We start from the raw sequence: 18,454 nt of genomic DNA, 5'->3' as shown, positions 1-18,454 counted from the left end.
GTCACACAATATGCAATGTTTAAGGCCTGACGTTTCATCGGCAATAACGGAATATCCTGAACAATTTTTCTCATCATTTAATATGTTGCCTAAAACAACTTCAACCATGATATCAAGTATTTCGTTTTGGACAATAAGTTGAAGTCAACTACATTTGTGACTTTTCAGTTTTTCACCTAACCAAGAAATATCATTCGGCCGGTATTATAAAAGTTCCAAGGAGTTCTATATTAATAGCGGAAACTCCGCCTGAGTTACCATGCTCCTCTACATGGCCTCGTTGAGCCGGGCTTTTTTAAAGGCAAAGAACATCAGAATTTCAACAATGATTTTCAAGTATTCTCAAAAACTCTCTACTCGCTACTTATTTGCAGTATATAGTTAACCTAGCACCCACTATTTGTATTCTACGTTGCTCGATTATCTGTCCACTTCACTAAATACTTTGTGGGCCGGTTTGTTTTTTTCCCCTTGTTTTCAAAAGTAAAAATGTTACTGTGTATGCTTTTACAAAGGTTACATGAACTTTGCCGTTTGTGAATGCCATTCGTGAATATCATAAGTCAAGGATAATTAAAACCATCACACTTGAAATTTCCCAAACAAGACCTCTTACCAAATTTCTTTGATTCATATTATTAAAGTTAACTGATTCGGTCTGGTTTCAAACGATGTTTTCCTATGAAATATGCGGAACCAACATTTATTCATGAGGCACATTCCTTTCATCCACATCTTTCGTCACTTGAGATATTTTCAGGTTTGGAAAATTCAGACTCGAGAGGGGTTTTTTTTTTCCGTTTTGAATATCTTTATTGTGACTGTAAACAAGGAAGCTGTGAAAGTCACGGATATATCAATTTTATCATTATCACTCAATGATAAAAATAAAAGAAAAAGTACTCAGTGTCGGTTGCGATTTTTCGGGTACCGACGTAAGAACCAGTCTGACCGGTATGAACTATCATAAGGTGTTTTCTTTGTAACCGGAATGTATTTGCATGTTGCACTCTGCACATTTGATATGTTGACAATAAAACCGTTTTAGTGTACACAGTTTGGGTTTGGTGTCCGGTAAATATAGAACACACAATGAGGAGAACGATTGGGGTTTTCATCCCCAAAAGTCATACAAAAATTGACACATCACAGATAAGATATAGAAACATTGGAAAGCTCCGGGATTTCTGCAATGACGGAAAACAAAAGTGGAATTAACAAATGAGTTAATACGAGTATAAAGAGCGATGGGTTAATCCCACACGACTTCTGAGAAAGTTGATGGGAACAAATTTAAGAAGGTGACTCAGCAAGAATTTTGGTTAACGATTAGCTGGCAATAAATTTGTCACCATTGTTAATTAAAAAATTTTTTTTTCTTTATTGATGTCCTTTTCTGATTCAAGTCGCTAACCACTTTTGAACTAAAATTAGTTATTCATCTAGGCGCAGAATACATAGCAGTTGTTCACATATCTAGTATATATAAATTACAGTATGTGTGTGTATATTAACTAACACATATATTTCCAGAATTCTCAATAGATTTTCACCAAACTTTACACACACATTACTTATCTAGTATATATATAAATCACAGTATATGTGTGTGTATATTGACTAACGCCTACATTTCCACAATTCTCAACCGATTTTTACCAAATTTACACACACATTACTGATGTCCCAAGGATGGTCATGCACTATAACATTTTGCTCAGAGCTCCCGCGTAAATGGACAAACCGGGGAAAACGGTGGTTTACACGGATTTTTCTCTGATTCCTTGTATGTACATAGTTTTTGTATGTAGGGTCTTCCATACTTTTTTAATCTCTAAGGTCGTACATTAGAGAATATTTTTTAGTGCTTTTCACATTTTTAAAATTTATTATTTATTTATATATTGTAATTGTGTATTATTACTTGGTTGGAGAATATTATAAAAGTGAAAGGATTTTGCCTATTTATTTCGATGGTGATTAAATTGACTACGAACATTGTACGTGATGAACATCCAAATAATCTTAATCTCTATATTTTAACTGCATTAAACTTTGGCAAACTTACCTATTCTGAGTTACTTAAAAGGCGGTGGTCCCTTCCCTCTCTTCTATTTCTTGAGACCTTTGTTTACCTACCAATGCGTTGTTTCACTTTAAGGATGCTTATTTATCCATCCATTATATTTCGAACGCGACATATTTTCACTGCGAACTGCGAAAGATTCAAAGCAGTATTTGTGAACTGAAGTCAAACTCTTCATGTCTTTATTCAGAGTGGTCGTACAACTGTAAGCACGCAGCAAATACATTCCTTTAACTCTTCTTTTTCAAGTTAGTATTATATTACTATTTTTGAACGTACCAATCATACTTCTCTGGAAAAAATAGTTCCCTTTACTAGCTCCCGGCAGCAATAATAAATAGTCCAGTAGAAATTTAATGGGTTTAATTTCTTAAACCGTCTGCGGATGATGTCAACTAACAAACGCTCCCCTAGATTTAGTTATCGATCGAAACTGTGTTGGATGACTATCCTGTCACGGAGACATCGAGGCAACCTCGTATTTGTTTATAAGACGACTGCTTGAGACTGCGAAATTTTTGACTAACGCCAGTATAATAGTATAAATCAGAATGCTGTGTGACTTTTACCTGAGAATGTACCTTAAGAATGTAAAAATATAAAACAATAGTTATTTTTGTCAATGTGGTTTAAAATCAATATATACCAATTTAAATCCGAAACATGAACGAAAATTTGTAATTTCTATTGTACTTAAAACTGGCACTAAATTTCATAGATATGATTTTTAAATGAGGGATTTTAACAACCTGTTTAAATATCTTAGGCAGCTCCTGCGCATTATTTATGGTCTAACCTCATTCCAAGACCTCTCAAAGCAGTTGTGTCATATATCTATGCAATGTGCTGCAAAGCCTGCTAGAGAAAATGCTTCTTGAAACATGGATGGATGATGCAGACATGAACAGTAGTGTGAAAGAGGCATGTTGCTATCATTTTTCTCTGCCTATTCACCATCCAATCCTCAGCAACTTTGGTGTAATTACTAGCATGACAGAAGACATACTATATGAAGCACAACAAGCACAAAAAAGAACAAAACACAGCTAGAACATCTAGAGTTTACCTCTGCCATGCACATTCAAGCAGTGATCCACATTGAAAATATTGTATGGCTTATCGTGAGCAAGAATCTTGAACAGTTGAACAGCGTGGACTGCTAGCTTCAGTACGAACCTCAGCTGCAACTCACTGTCAAAACAATTTTCAGGCAACTAGCTATAACATTTAACAATCGGTGCTGTATGTCCACAGAAACGAATCACTCTTGCTTCCAGAAAAAAAATCTCCTACAAGGATCAAACGATCGGTGACACTTGACTCGAAAGGAATTGTTTTCCTTGATGTTTCCCCTGGAACAGACAAATCTTTTTTGATCAACCTAATGTTGGTAAAATGTTTGTTCTCTCGGGTAAATTGCTATTGCAGTATCTTCCTCTGGAATTGGTATATCTTTGCTCATAGGTGGCAGAACTGTTCATTTTGCTTATATGCTATTCAATCTTTCACACAATAAAAAGCTCTATATGCGACATTGACAAAGGGTCAAGACAGCAAAGGTTCTGAAGCAGCTCAATTTTACAGTATGAGATGAGTGTACAATGTCTCACGGAGCTGTATTTCAGGTTAAGTAACACTAACATCGTGAGTGGTCTCATAGTTTTGCCTCTTGGTGATTTCAGGCAAACTTTGGTTTTCTCAAATGATGCACCCGCTGATAAGTTGAGTCTATACCTCAAAGTGTCTCATATTTAGAGGCGAGAGGAAAAACATCATCTTTCTACCAACACGAAAGTTTGCCAAAGTTATACATTAGCTGTGGTCAGTGGTCAACAATGGACACTAAAAAAGTAGAGATATAATTTCATTGTGCCTCTATTTTGCGAAAATAGATTCGAGCAGAAGATTGTGCGCACACACAGAGAAAAGCTGCGAATTAGCGAAATTTCGTGAGATGGATACGCGACCGTGAGGAGCAAGCGAGATGCTGCAGCAACAGACGTCCATCACATTGTGCGAGCAGCTAACGTATAAAACAATACACTAACGCACGTCGAGTTGTGCGGTTCGACGGCATATGCACCGGCGAATAGGATAAGGAGTTCAACTCATGCACGAAGTACCACCTACAATGGTATCATCGCTCAAAACGTGCTGCGCACGTTTTCCGTAACCCAATTATGAGTATGCCCAACATCAGTGGGCTTCAAAGCAGTATATGTTCATGGATAAGCTCTAAGAACTGCTGAACTGCTAAATTACTAAGATACTCGCAGTTAAAGGAAGATATAAGGTATTCGGCTCACGATCGTAAGCTCGTGTGTTCGATTCCTGGCGGCGTGAAGTGTCCTTGAGCCTGACACTTTCTTTCACGTTTCTCCAGTCCACTCAGCTGGCAAAAATGATTCTCCCTGAGAATTATGTCAAGGGTATTACCAGCCATTAGTACGTCAATCTCAAGAGCAGGCTGTTCCGTTGATCGGATCAACTGGAACCTTCGTCGTCGTAACCGACGAAGTGACAGAACAACAGAACGGTTTTACTTGGCTCAGACCAATGAATCATAACAATGGTTGTAGGTAAAAAAAAAGACAAGAAAAAATTCTGGCTTCACCACGGTTAGCGTACGTTCGCCACCTCGAGTATTTCTATGCGCCCAGCACTATTACTAGATAGCCGTTGACCCTATGCTGAGTTCATCCGTACTTTTGACAACACTTATTTTATGCTACCATTTTTCTAACAATCCCCCTCAGCAGGCTATCCTAGTTGGGCGCCGGTTTAGTCGTCGATGACCTGACTATGTAACAGATTGTACAGGGTTACATGTTACCTGTAGCACTTTCAACACATGTTTTGCAAGTATAGATGCATACATATATACATACATACATATGTGAGTATGTATATATATGTGCGATTTTGTGCGCTCGCAAGTTGGTGTTTATGTTTATACACCGATCTAAAAGCCAGTGCATTTTATGCTGTCCTGCCACTGTGTGTCCCGTAACTTAGCGGTTCGGCAATAGTATGCGATTAAATAAATACCAGACTGAAGTAAGTAATGGGGCTGATATAATCAACTAAACATGTTGTTGGAATTGCCCTAGCACGGTCGCAGTTCAATGACTGTAACCAAGACAGGAATAAGAAGGTATACATATATATATATATATTTTTCGTTTTTCTTGTTTCAGCTCAGAGCTGCGACCATGCTGATGCATATATATATATATATATATATATATATATATATATATATATTAATGAATGAAATAAAACATATGCATATATATAAACATATATGTACGTACCTACCTCTACATGTACATATACACGCATATACGAGTACAGGACACCAAAGGGACGTCGAACACAAAGAGAAACGAAAACATAGACACAAACCAAAGGAACTGGACATTTTTTAAAAACAACAAAAAATAGAGTACAGGACAATTAACACAAAGAAAAAAAACCCTTCTTCAGTCGCTAAGGTTTCATCTACTCTACGTTTCGAAGGATATATATATATATATATAAGTATAATAATTTATCTATTTATATACTGTGTAAGTTATGTGCACATGTGTCTGTGTGTGCGCACAATCTTCTGCTCGAATCTATTTTCGCAAAAGAGAAACAAAACTTAGTCTTCTTTCCACCCTCCTCTCAGTAAACCTTTCCGTAACGGAATAGTGTTGCAGATAAACGATTCATTCATTAATAGTTACATATTATTATTATTTTCTTCCTGTTTTCGTCATCAGTCTTCTTTCTTCTTCCCTCACTTTCTTTACCACCGTATTCTCAGTAAATGGATTCCCAACCCAGCTGATTCCGTCAAAAACTACCAGATCACGTTGCCTCATCCTCTCTTAGCTTAGTTAGCCAACCTGGCCTTGCATTGCCTGCCTGCTGCTGGGAAATCGTACACTCGCTGCTGCTGTTTGCTTTAGTATAGCGCCCCCTCAAAAACCCACGCCAAAAAAGAAATCAAAAAGTAAAAGTACTGTTTTAAAACTTTTCTATTTAGTCTCTCAGTTCCCAATTTAGAGTAGGTTATTAGGAAGTGCTTGGTTTGAACAGAAGCTATCGTTTCTTCTCTTTTTCGCTAGTTCGAGTAGTTACAATCAGGGCGATACCAACTTATATCATATAACAATTTCTATTCCGAACTAAACAAGAGTACATACCATCAACAAGTTTTTCTTTCTTTCTTTCTTTTCAAAAAGAAGAAAAGGAACATAATCTCTTATTTTCTCTCCTAAATCACCGAGTTCCTCCTTCCTTTTATATTCAAACTGTAAGAGTTTTTTTAAGGTTATATTTATATATTACCCGAGAGAAAGGAAAATTTGACAGGAATATAGATATTAAAAGCGAAAGAAAATATAAACATAAATGTATGCATAAAAATCTTAAAACACTCACGCACGCACAAAAAAGTACCACAAAAAATTTCTTGTAAAAAGAAACATTCTATGATAAGTGAAACTCCGAACAGAGTTCCAACAGAAATCTCTGAATAAAGAATGTCACTAAAAGACGAGACATGAGTTTTCGATCATTTCTTTCTCGTGTAACTAACGGTATTTATTATTTGATAGTTAAATCTTGATAGCAAAGTTGCTCTCTACTAAACTTTTCGCTTATTTGAATATGTTCTTTTTATAACTTCATCAACAAACAGCGACAATAACAATCACGGGAAAATTTGGAACATTGGCAAATTAAGAAAGTTGTTTTAATTGTTTAATTGTTTTAAGTTGTACAGTTTTATAAAATTGAGTGAAGTTGTGTACACACTCGTACACATAAACAATGAAAGTTATTCATGAGTTCGTATCGAAATACTGTATACTTCTTCAAAGAAACAATTTTCGTTAAAACATGACCAGACAATCTTATCAATTTGAAATAATTTCTAGTTTATAAATAACACATTTAGCTTTCTTAAAATAACTGAGTAATTTGAAGAGACTTTTCAAGAAGCGACAGCTTTCGCACTCTCAAACTGTCACTTTTCTTCGGCAGCAAATACTTTAATTTCACCCTCATGGATCGTCAAACTAAAGGAAAACGCGGGAAAATTAAGGAAGATGCAAGTTTAACAGACTGTGAAGATTCGGTAAGGTCCAAATAATTTTCATATATATTTTTTCTTGTTTGGAACTTTCGTGTCATTCTATTTTTATTACACCAAATTAATTGTAGATTTTCAATCATGATGATACGTCACCCACTGAAGCTACCCACCCACTCAACAGTGTTTAGTGATGCTGTAAGAGTGTCGTGCACGCAATACTTACTCCCAAAACATCTGGGACATTTGATAAAGTGAAATTTTTTCAAGTCCTAAAATTTGTATTTACCTTTAAGCTGTCAATGAAGAAAGGATTTCAGAAACTATTTCTTGCATTTCATTCTTGTTAAATTTATTTACACAAACTTTTTCCTTTACCAGAGTGTGAAACGACTCGTTATTACAAGTAACTGTGTGTCTTCATACTTTTTGTCCCCTCGCTCCACTTACCCCACTAAAAGAGAAAAAACGTGCATCCCACCATGAAGTTATATATGTTCAAAACAAGTTTAATTTTTAAAATAATTGCCAGTTTTATTCACTTGTTATTTTACTTACGCCCCATTCTGAAGTAACCCACACTATCTCTCCACCAAAATATTGTAATGTCCCACCTTGAGAAACAATTGACGAAAGGAACGTGCGCTTTTTTATCTATACACAAAAGCACGAAGTCTCAGAGGGGTGCTTTTTTTCTTTATGAAAGTAAATAAGACGTAACGGGTTTGCTTTTCCAAACAGCCGTAGCAGAGTAAATTAAAGTGAAATGTTTTCTATAATCGGTTCCCGGTTATAGCTCTACAGATGCTTGCTTCTAGGACAGTTTTTCCGCAATAGAGATAGAGTTCCCACAAAGAAAAAGAAAGTATTCTGCAAGATATCTTTTCAATAAAACGTAATAGAAATGTATTTCATAAAAAAAAAAAACGTGGTATTCGTAATTTTCTTTTGAAAGTGATATTTACGTTTCCCTGAATATCTGTAAATTTTCACTCTATACCAATTTTTGTCTTATTAAAATTAGTGTGGCAACTTTTGTCTGTAAAATATAGTCATAGGCTCTGATTTATGGGAAATCCTAAAAGGGTTCTGCACCAAAACAAAGTTTGAGAATGAAAGCTCTAGAGCAGTGATTTTCAACCATTTTTTTCTTTTTTACCTGTGGATCCTTTTGATTCCTATTTTATTTTGGTGGCTCCTTATAGCCATATGATTTTTAAAACATCCTATTGCATATTTTATAATTAAATATTATTAAAAGTTGCCTAAAAAAATGTTTAACATATTTTGTGTATCGTAGAAGTAAAACCAATTCATTGCCCATAAACCACTGTTCTAGAGAAACGTAAGGGAAAAACTTGACATTCATGCATTTTCCAAGGAAATTAGCACCTTGAATGTTTCCAAGAAAATGGCAGAGTCTTCTCATCTACAATCAATCTATCTGTTTGCCTATTCGCTTGTGTGTGTGTTACTTAGGAGAGAAGTATGGAGCTCATGTTCCTTTAACGGTTTCCCGATGGACAGAGGAGGCTGTCATCAAAATATATATGTGAAATACTGTGGACTCTACCAGAGTCACCAAAAGTGCCAGGTGGTCGTGTTAAACCTGGCAATTGGTTATACCGGTCAGCCAAGTAGGAATATTTGGTGTATATTTAGTGTGGTTTACTAGTCCTTAACTTGTTAAGATTTCAGCCTCTGTTCACTTCCCACAAATAATGAAAAGAACCAGGCAAACTTTCCTCTGTGTGTGTGTGGATGTATACACATACACACGTTCGTACACAAATACGTATATCTAATTCATATGTAATATAGTGTATATGTGTGTGCAGAAGGCACATAGCTCAGTGGTTAGAGTGTCGAGCTTATGATCATGAGGTTGTGAGTTTGATTCCCAGATCGGGATGCTTGTTGTGTTCTTCAGCAAGACACTTTATTTCACTTTGCTCCAATTCATTCATCTGACTATTACCTAACACTCGGACTGTCACCTAGCACTCTGTTGAACCCCTAATGGGAAACCGACTGGTAATAGTGGATATGCAATACTGTACATTTTAATATACCCACTTTACTGACAGATATACGAGTGCATTTTTTTCCTGACATATGGACTCTTAGGTGGCTTACACATATGTACATATAGTATATATATATATATACATACATATATATATATATATACACACACACTTAGATATATTTCGACCGAAGATTGGTCCAGGCCATGTCTGATTTAATAGCACCACCTGATAGGATAAGCTAAATCCTTTTAAAGCCAAGTTTTGTGGTGTCATGGTCCATTCGAAGACAGAGTACTTGTTGAGTGAGTTGTATCCAGGTGGCTTATCTGGTATTCCTTTAAGAAATTTGTCCAGATTCCATTTAAAGATGATGGGAACCTTTTCCTTGGTTCAACCCTTGGATAGATTTTGAAGCTAATGTTGAGGTCATTTGGGCAGTGCTTGTGGTATAGTCTCCACGTCACACACACAGACACACACATTTATCTATATGTGTGTGCCTGTGTGTATATATATATAAAAATTAAAAAATGAAGTCAAATGCATATGTTTTGAAGAAAACATTGACATTATTCTGGAGGGAATAAAATGATGTAAAACAATGCAATCATCTTGTCAAGGAAAAAAGAGAAATAAAAGACATGAATAAGCCATTTTAACCAAATGTGATTACTGTCTATATGATGAAGGAGAATGCTGGCAAGTTGATTTTCAAAAAGCTTTAATAGATTTAATGCCAAAGACAGAGTGTAAGTACCTTGAGAGAAACGTTGAACCTAAGAAGCATCAAATTTGGTGTGCAAGAGGAACCACTGCACTGGTATGGTCATGTGGTGAGAATGGATGAGGATAGCTGTGTGAAAAAGTGCCACACCCTAGTGGTTGAGGGAACCTGTGGAAGAGGTAGACCCAGGATGACCTGGGATGAAGTGGTGAAGCACAACCTTCGAACATTAGGCCTCACCGAGGCAATGACTAGTGACCGAGACCTTTGGAAATATGCAATGCATGAGAAGACCCAGCAAGCCAAATGAGACCATAACCTCGTGGCCTATGCCAGGGGTGTAACCAGCCCACTTATGTGTACCTTTCCTTCACTGGACACTAAACTCTGCTTGCAAAGACCTGTTGAGGCAAGTGAAATCAAATCAAATTCGATGACTGGCAACCATGCCAGTGGAGCACTAGGAGCACCATCCGAGCATGATCGTTGCCAGAGCAGCTGACTGGCTTCTGTGCCAGTGGCACGTGAAAAAACATTTGAGCGAGGTCATTGCCAGTGCTGCTGGACTGGCTCCTGTGCAGGTGGCACGTAAAAAACATCATTTGAGTGTGGCCATTGCCAGTACTGCCTGACTGGCCCTCATGCCAGAAGATACTTGCCCAAGGTGCCACGCAGCGGGACTGAACCCAGAACTATGTAGTTTATAAGCAAGCTACTTACCACACAACCACTCCTACACCTATATATATATAAATTTATATATGTATACATAAATTTATGTATATGTATATATAAATTTATGTATTTGTATATATAAATTTATATATGTATCATCATCATCATTTAGCGTCCGCTTTCCATGCTGGCATGGGTTGGACGGTTCAACTGGGGTCTGGGAAGCCAGAAGGCTGCACCAGGCCCAGTCTGATCTGGCAATGTTACTATGGCTGGATGCCCTTCCTAATGCCAACCACTCCATGAGTATAAATTTATATATGTATATATATATATATATATATATATATATGTGTGTGTGTGTATATATATATTTATATATGTGTATATATTTATATGTGTGTAAATATATATATATATCGATGTGATTAAAAATAATATATTTAGAGTATCAAATGTAAAGTGAATCCAGAAAGCATCCATTGTGAGATTCAAAAGAAAAAGGAATCCAGAATAATGCAAGAATAAATCCATGTCTACGGACATTTCAAGATCCACTGCCACAATTCATTTCATATTAGGACACCAAATCGGCTGTGACCCCTTAATCAGCACAAAATAATATATATTCATCGGAGAGGTTTCCCTTTCTGGTAATCTATTATTATTACAAGAAACTAAAAAGAAAATGGAACACTTATATAGAGTATGTACAGAATAAAAATTAATAGACCTAAGAATAAATAGAATTTAAAAATTAAAATCTTAAAATCCTGGTTGTATAAGCAAGGACTCTTCTAAAATTCATAATTTTTTATCACAATCAAATGAGAGGCTAGAATTTAGAGATTGTTTGAATCACTATCCGGTTTTGAAACATCCTTTGACAGTTCTGGATGGACCACTATAACATCGTGATATGCTTCAAAATTATCAATATGGCCTGGTAGGGTGTTACAAAGAGGACCTTGACCCATGTATGGAAGACGCTGTGGCCTGTGGTTGTGTCTGAAATGGATTTTGAAAGACTGGAACCCAAAGTGGCAGTGGTGGAGGAGATTGTATCCCTCAGCACATCCATGGGCCTGGATGTAGATGAAGGTGATATCAATAAGCTCATTGAGGAGCACTCCGAGAAACTGACAACAGAAGAGCTACAGGTGTAGGAGCTACAGACGCACATGAAGGTTTTGTGGGAACTAGGTGATGTGGAGGAGATGGAGGAGGCTATCTCTACCAGTGCAATAAAGAAAATGTTGGAGATGTGGGAGAAACTTTCAGACTTTATGCAAAAGAAACACCCAGAAAAAGTTGCAGCTGGGTGTGCAATGGTACTATTTAATGGTATTTGCCTAACTCATTTCAGAGGCACTCTGAAAGTGAGGATGAAACAGACTATATTGGACAGGTTTTTATTGAAAACCCCTGCAAATGAAAGTGATGAAAGTGTGGCAAAAAGGGTAAAAATCAGCAAATAAGATTCAGTAATTCAGTTCAGCCTTCCTCCTCCACTTCTGTCAGCATCCTCAAGTCATGTGATCTCCAAGGTAAATGCTGTACATTATACTTAATAAAATCAGTTTATTGCGGTACATTCTATTGTATTGTTTTTTTATACAATATTCATTATTTATAAGTACATTTTTCTTATTTAAAAACATGCAGCAAAAAATTGCGATGTTTTTGGGGTGCAGAGTGCGGAATAGATTAAAGACATTTCAGTTCATTTCAATGGGGAAATTTGATTTGATTTATGAGTAATTTTAGTTATGAGCTCTGTCACAGAACAAATTAAACTTGTAAATCAAGGTACCACTATATAGATAGATAGATAGATAGATAGATAGATAGACAGACAGATAGGCAGACAGACAGATACACACACATATACTCTGTTGCTGTACCAATACATTGTTACAGACAACATTAAAGTAAAACTGCTTACCATTGATGTATTTATCTTTACTTTTTGGTGTGTTTTTTTTTTACAACTAGATTCCATTCTTATCAGCATTTTATTGCATGGACTGGATGAATTTTATCATACTACCAACACTAGAGAAGTTGTCCCTGACAGAGCTAAATAACCTAGCCTTTGTTATCTATTCCTCTTTTATTTTTTGATATAGTTTTTACAGCTGGATATCCTTTATAACACAAACAATTTTACAGTGTTGACTGGTGCAGTTTATTGTGTCTGTGATGCAAATATAAAATTTTATATACATCAAGTTAATTGCTTCTTATGATAACTAAGATTTATATAAGATCGTAATATTTACATAGTTTGAATTTGGATTGAGATCACAGGTAGATGTGTGGAAATAGGATAATGAACAGTCAGAGCTAATAGCCAACTGGTTTACACCACTGCTGCCTTACCCAGCTTGGTCAGCACAACCATAATGTTTAGTACTACAGTATTATAATTCAACCAGTACCTAGATACATCAGTAGACGTATCAATAAGAGGTGGAACTTTGACTTATGAATATCATTACTGACAAACGTGTGCATGCACTCACACATATAAGTATGTATACATGCTGCAATACCTGACCTTGCTCAGGCGTGGCTGTGTGGTAAGAAGCCTGCTTCCTAACCACATTTAGCCAGGGTTACACCCACTGTTTGGCACCTTGGGCAAGTGTCTTCTACTATAACCTCTGTCCAACCAAAGCCTTGTAAGTGGATTTGGTAGACGAAAATGGAAAGAAGCCCATTGTATATATGTGTGTGTATGTGTCTGTGTGCATATGTATGTGTGTGTGTGTGTATGTGTCTGTGTGCATATGTGTCTGTATGCATATGTGTCTGTGTGTGTATGTATCTGTGCATATGTGCCCTCACTTGACAACCAGTGCTGGTGTGTTTATGTCACTGTAACTTAGTAGTTCAGCAGAACCATGCTAAAGTAGACACTGGAGCACAATACAGTCCATGGACCCATAGAATCCTGTTAAACCATCCAACCCATACCAGCATGGAATACAGACCTTAAATGATGATGATGAATGACAGGAAGCATGAGGAGTTATCTACCTGAAGATTAACTGATAGTGTGGAATTGCAGAAGGATTCAGTGCATTTAAAAATTCTGTTGGGTAATTTACTGATTCAGTGGGTTATATCATTGAAGTCAAAGATTTATATGTAATGGACAAGAAGATCCAAACATTTGAAATTCATCTTATTTATTGTTTCACTTATTGGAACTAATATAGCTCTTTTTTTAATATATGTGTTCATTAAAGTGGAGATGGACATTTGGGTATACTTTTGCTACCCGTTCTTTTACATCTCATTTTGTATATTACTCCATCATTGTCACCTAGGATTTGATCATTGCCAATTTGAAGCAATTGATAATCATGTTTATCAACTGTTCTATTTTTTAACACTTTAGCATTTAGGCCAACCAAATCCATTCGAAATAGTCTTACCTGTTTTATATTCAAATCAGCCAGATCTAGCCTCTCACACCTATCACCACAGTGTCATTTTAAAAATAAACAATCATATCATCAGAATCTTGAAGCTACATGATAATGTGAATAAATAAGCATTACATTTAACCATGTAATTTGAATGCTAAAGGATTAAGTAACTCTTGTGTTCAATGACAGGGTTGATTTCTTGACATACCTCTAAAGAGATGAAGTTTTGAGGCAGGCATTAAACTCATCTGTCATTGTGCCCTTAAAAATCAGAGGCAGAATTTGTTGGAAATCACCTGCAAGCAGGAATCTTTTCTCTCCATAATGTCATTGAATTTTTTTTTCTGTATGTCCAGTGTCCATTCCAATCCTTTGAAGAGGCTCTTCTTGTTGGTCATTATGTGCTGTACAGTAGCTACATTGAGTTAGTAGTATTAAAGTATTGTACTGTAGATCATAAGGATGGGCTGTTAGACTAGCATACACATAATTCAAAATCATCTAGTGTTCCATTTTGTTGTGGTTTTCTGTATGAAACAAAGCTTTGGGGTGTTTAGATATGAGCTGATGAGATCAATCACTGTAAAGCAATGATTCATGTCATCAACAACATTTTATCTGCATTAGATATGAATATATTTGATAGAAACTTAATGATAATGGTGTAGCCTTAAATGAAAACATCGTTTTACTTTGGAGGTCAGCAACATAAACATGAAAAAAAATCGTCCTGGTTTAGTTTAGAATAAAAGACAACATTGTTATTTCATATTTGTAGAACCATCGTCATGCTAGAGAAATTTAAATAGCTATCATCAAATCATCAAAGTTATTGCCTTTTGCTCTTAGAATACATAAATGCACTGTTTCTTCTGCTGAAGCTTGCCATGGGAGAGAGCATACATATAACCATATAAATAACCCACTTGTTTTTGATTATTTGTATATTTTGAGAAGGTCAGATTAGAAACAGATCTCTTATTGTTTGAAGTTGAAAGATCCTTCTAGTGTGACTTATGAAGAAAAATGAAACCTTGTTGTTTGTTGCAAAGTTTTCAAACTTTCATTAACGTTCTGTTTATTAAACAATACTTCAACTGGGGAGGTCTCTCTCTCTCACTTTCTCTTTCTCACTGAATCATACACACCCACACACACACATATGCACACATTATCAAATTATATTCTAAGAGCCAATATATTTATCTCTACCATTGAATCACTATAAATTGGCAACAACAAGGAATCATTTTGACAAAATAGATAGCTGGTTTACAATGGCAGTTTCTAAACCCAAGGTCACTATATATAATGGAAGACTTTTAAGTAGCTTAAGGAATGAAGGTATTGAAATCAATGTGAAAATCTCAAAATCTTCACAAACAAGTAATTAACTAACTCAAGTTATTGCTTTTACTTCAACACAGCTTTAATGCTAACATCTATGCAAACCTCCCAATATTATATGTACACCAATTTCATTTCCTACATTATATTAACAATCACAGCCACAAAACCATTTTGACTCACTCTCACATGTAATGTGGCACCTGTACCATCTTTGTAGAAGACTAAAATACAAGTTGTCCATTTTAGGACTATTCCACTTAGCATGTAGCCCAAGGAGGAAAATCTGGATTTATAGGCTTTGCACACCCTCCCAGACTGATGAGGTCAGTGTAGTTGTTCAATGTGACAGTGATGAAACTTCTCCACTTACATCTCAGTATAATCCAGGGATAACATAACAGTTAAGTAACATTTTGCATGTCATATACAAAGGTTGTATGAACAATAGTAGCATCTCTTTTACCACATCTCCTCCTGTATTGAGGACATATGTCTCAGTTCACCCCTCTCTGAAGTCATCTTTCCCAGTGACTTTAATGCACACAACTCACTGTGGCTCCCTTACTCAGCCCATGCTAATATCATTGTTGCAGAAGTTGAAACCTTCACAATCCTCAACTCTCTATATCAATATGACTCATCCCCTCATGAATTTCAGATCAACACAAAGATACCCCAAACACCATTGATCTTTTTTTCACTTCTTAACCTAATCACTTCCAAACTAAATCTCTCTCTGCATTTATTGTGTTGTCAGTACTCAATACATATCTACATTACATACCACACAACACACTTTACATCTAAACTTTGTGCACTTCAAGCTAGCTGACTAGTTGGAACTCTGATAGTTTTATGCCAGCTACTCCTGACAACACATGTGGATCACGCCTGACTCGGCTGTGTGGTAAGTAGCTTGTTTACTAACCACATGGTTCTGGGTTTAGTCCCACTGTGTGGTACCTTGGGCAAGTGTCTTCTACTATAGCCTCGGGCCAACCAAAGCCTTGTGAGTGGATTTGGTAGACGGAAACTGAAAGAAGCCCGTCGTATATATGTATATATATATATATACATATATGCGTGTGTGTGTTCGTGTGTCTGTGTTTGTCCCCCTAGCATTGCTTGACAACCGATGCTGGTGTGTTTATGTGCCCGTTACTTAGCAGTTTGGCAAAAGAGACTGATAGAATAAGTACTGGGCTTACAAAAGAATAAGTCCCAGGGTTGAGTTGCTCGATTAAAGGCGGTGCTCCAGCATGGCCACAGTCAAATGACTGAAACAAGTAAAAGAGTATAGGTGACAAACTATCGTTTTAGGCATATCCCTCTATATACTGTACGCAACAAAACTCTGTATTCCATGTCACCTAAGTGGTTCACTTGTAGTTGCACTGAAACTGTTCAGACAAAAAACAAGTTTTACAATCCCTGGAGAAAGTCACCCTACCCCATCCCCAAAGTACTACAACTATACAAGACCGATATCCAACCCATGAAAGATGACTTCATGCATTGTACAACCCTGAAGTTACCCTGCCTTCTGAACTGTGATGTTTTAGTTTCCTTATTACAATGATTTCCACCAGCTTTGCAGAATCTCCTTTCTAACCACTTTGCAACAGCAGTGTGTGTTTATGTGAGTAGTATTCTCACAGAGGATGTCTCAACCTTTCCTGTTTACTTTAAAGCCAACTTCACACTGCATTCACTTAGAAAATTTCTTCTAAATCTATGCCTTTCCATTTTATCAGGTGCATGCATACATACATACATACATACATACATACATACATACTGTTGTAGCAAGGACACTCTATAATGAAATCTACCGGAAGAATAACCCCGAGGACAAAGAAATAAGAAGCCACAGTATGGTCGAAGCCATAGCCACTCATAATAAAAAGGAGTACTGGTGGAATGTGAAGACCTCAATAAAATGTAAGCACAACAGACCTGATATAATGATTTGGTAAAGGCATATCTTAAACATATTCAGGGCTACATCCCAACAACTGGTCTTTCTCTTCAGGGCCAGAAGATATATCAGCCCTCAACAATTTTTGACCCTCTATAAAGCTCAAATAAGGTTCACAGTAGAATAATGCTCTCACATCAGTTACAATGCAAATATCTTGACTCAAATCCAGAAAAAGCTCACTCAACTGATTGGCAAAAAAATCACTGATATACATACTCAAGCTTCTGGCCCATAGTTATGCTGTCTGCTCTCCCTGCCTCTGCTCCTCAGAGCTAGCTGGGCTCATGCCATTCAGCCATTCGCAACCCAGTCATCTCACTTTTCATCACCCTTGTTATATAAAACCCTACACTTGTCACTACCCTTAGTCCTTTCTTTCTAGAACTTTGGCCCTCTGGAATTCCCCTCCCTGCTTATAACTTTCCTACAGCTGTTGATTTGCAATGGTTCAAGAGGAACATTAATGCCACAATCTCACTGGTCTTGACAGGCCTGCCTCTTTCTCCAAACCCAGCCAGTTTACGTATGTATGCATGCTTGCTTGCATGTGTGTGTGTGTGTGTGCATGTGTATGTGTGTGTGTGTGTATAAAATTATGCAGAAATTTAATATTGTACAAATAATGTAGCTAACAAATGCATAAAAGTATTCTGCTCTATGATGGCAATATAATAATGCCCTAACAGACTGAAGAGAATTCTGATGTAAGAGGAAGTGCACCAGAAATCTAGAAATGCATCTACAAAGAAGATGAGCTGCAGCTAAGAGTATAAGATAAACACAGTTTCATTAGAGACATAATTACTGCAAGCAGTGGAGCTAATGGTAGCCTTACAGTTGTATTTCACAATAGTTGAAAGAACTTTAGGAACATTAATTTTATGTTGATAAAAAAGTTATATACTCTTACTCTTTACTCTTTTACATGTTTCAGTCATTTGACTGCGGCCATGCTGGAGCACCGCCTTTAGTCGAGCAAATCGAACCCGGGACTTATTCTTTGTAAGCCCAGTACTTATTCTATTGGTCACTTTTGCCGAACCGCTAAGTGACGGGGACGTGAACACACCAGCATCGGTTGTCAAGCA

General features: G+C 36.6%; 1 protein-coding gene across 1 annotated transcript in view; it reads left to right on the top strand.

The window, feature by feature from the left end:
- Positions 1-5,196: 5,196 nt before the first annotated feature.
- LOC115212653 overlaps positions 5,197-18,454 on the top strand; it is a 219,029-nt gene continuing 205,771 nt past the window's right edge. Inside the window, exons 1-2 of the mRNA XM_029781365.2 lie at positions 5,197-5,240; positions 7,121-7,214. Of these exons, the coding sequence (XP_029637225.2) occupies positions 5,212-5,240; positions 7,121-7,214 (123 nt within the window). The 5' untranslated portion in view covers positions 5,197-5,211. The remainder of the gene's footprint in view (positions 5,241-7,120; positions 7,215-18,454) is intronic.

This window comes from Octopus sinensis, linkage group LG1 (assembly GCF_006345805.1).
Source record: "Octopus sinensis linkage group LG1, ASM634580v1, whole genome shotgun sequence".
Classification (NCBI taxonomy): Eukaryota; Metazoa; Mollusca; class Cephalopoda; order Octopoda; family Octopodidae; genus Octopus; species Octopus sinensis.
This window is presented reverse-complemented; position numbering and strand designations above follow the sequence as displayed.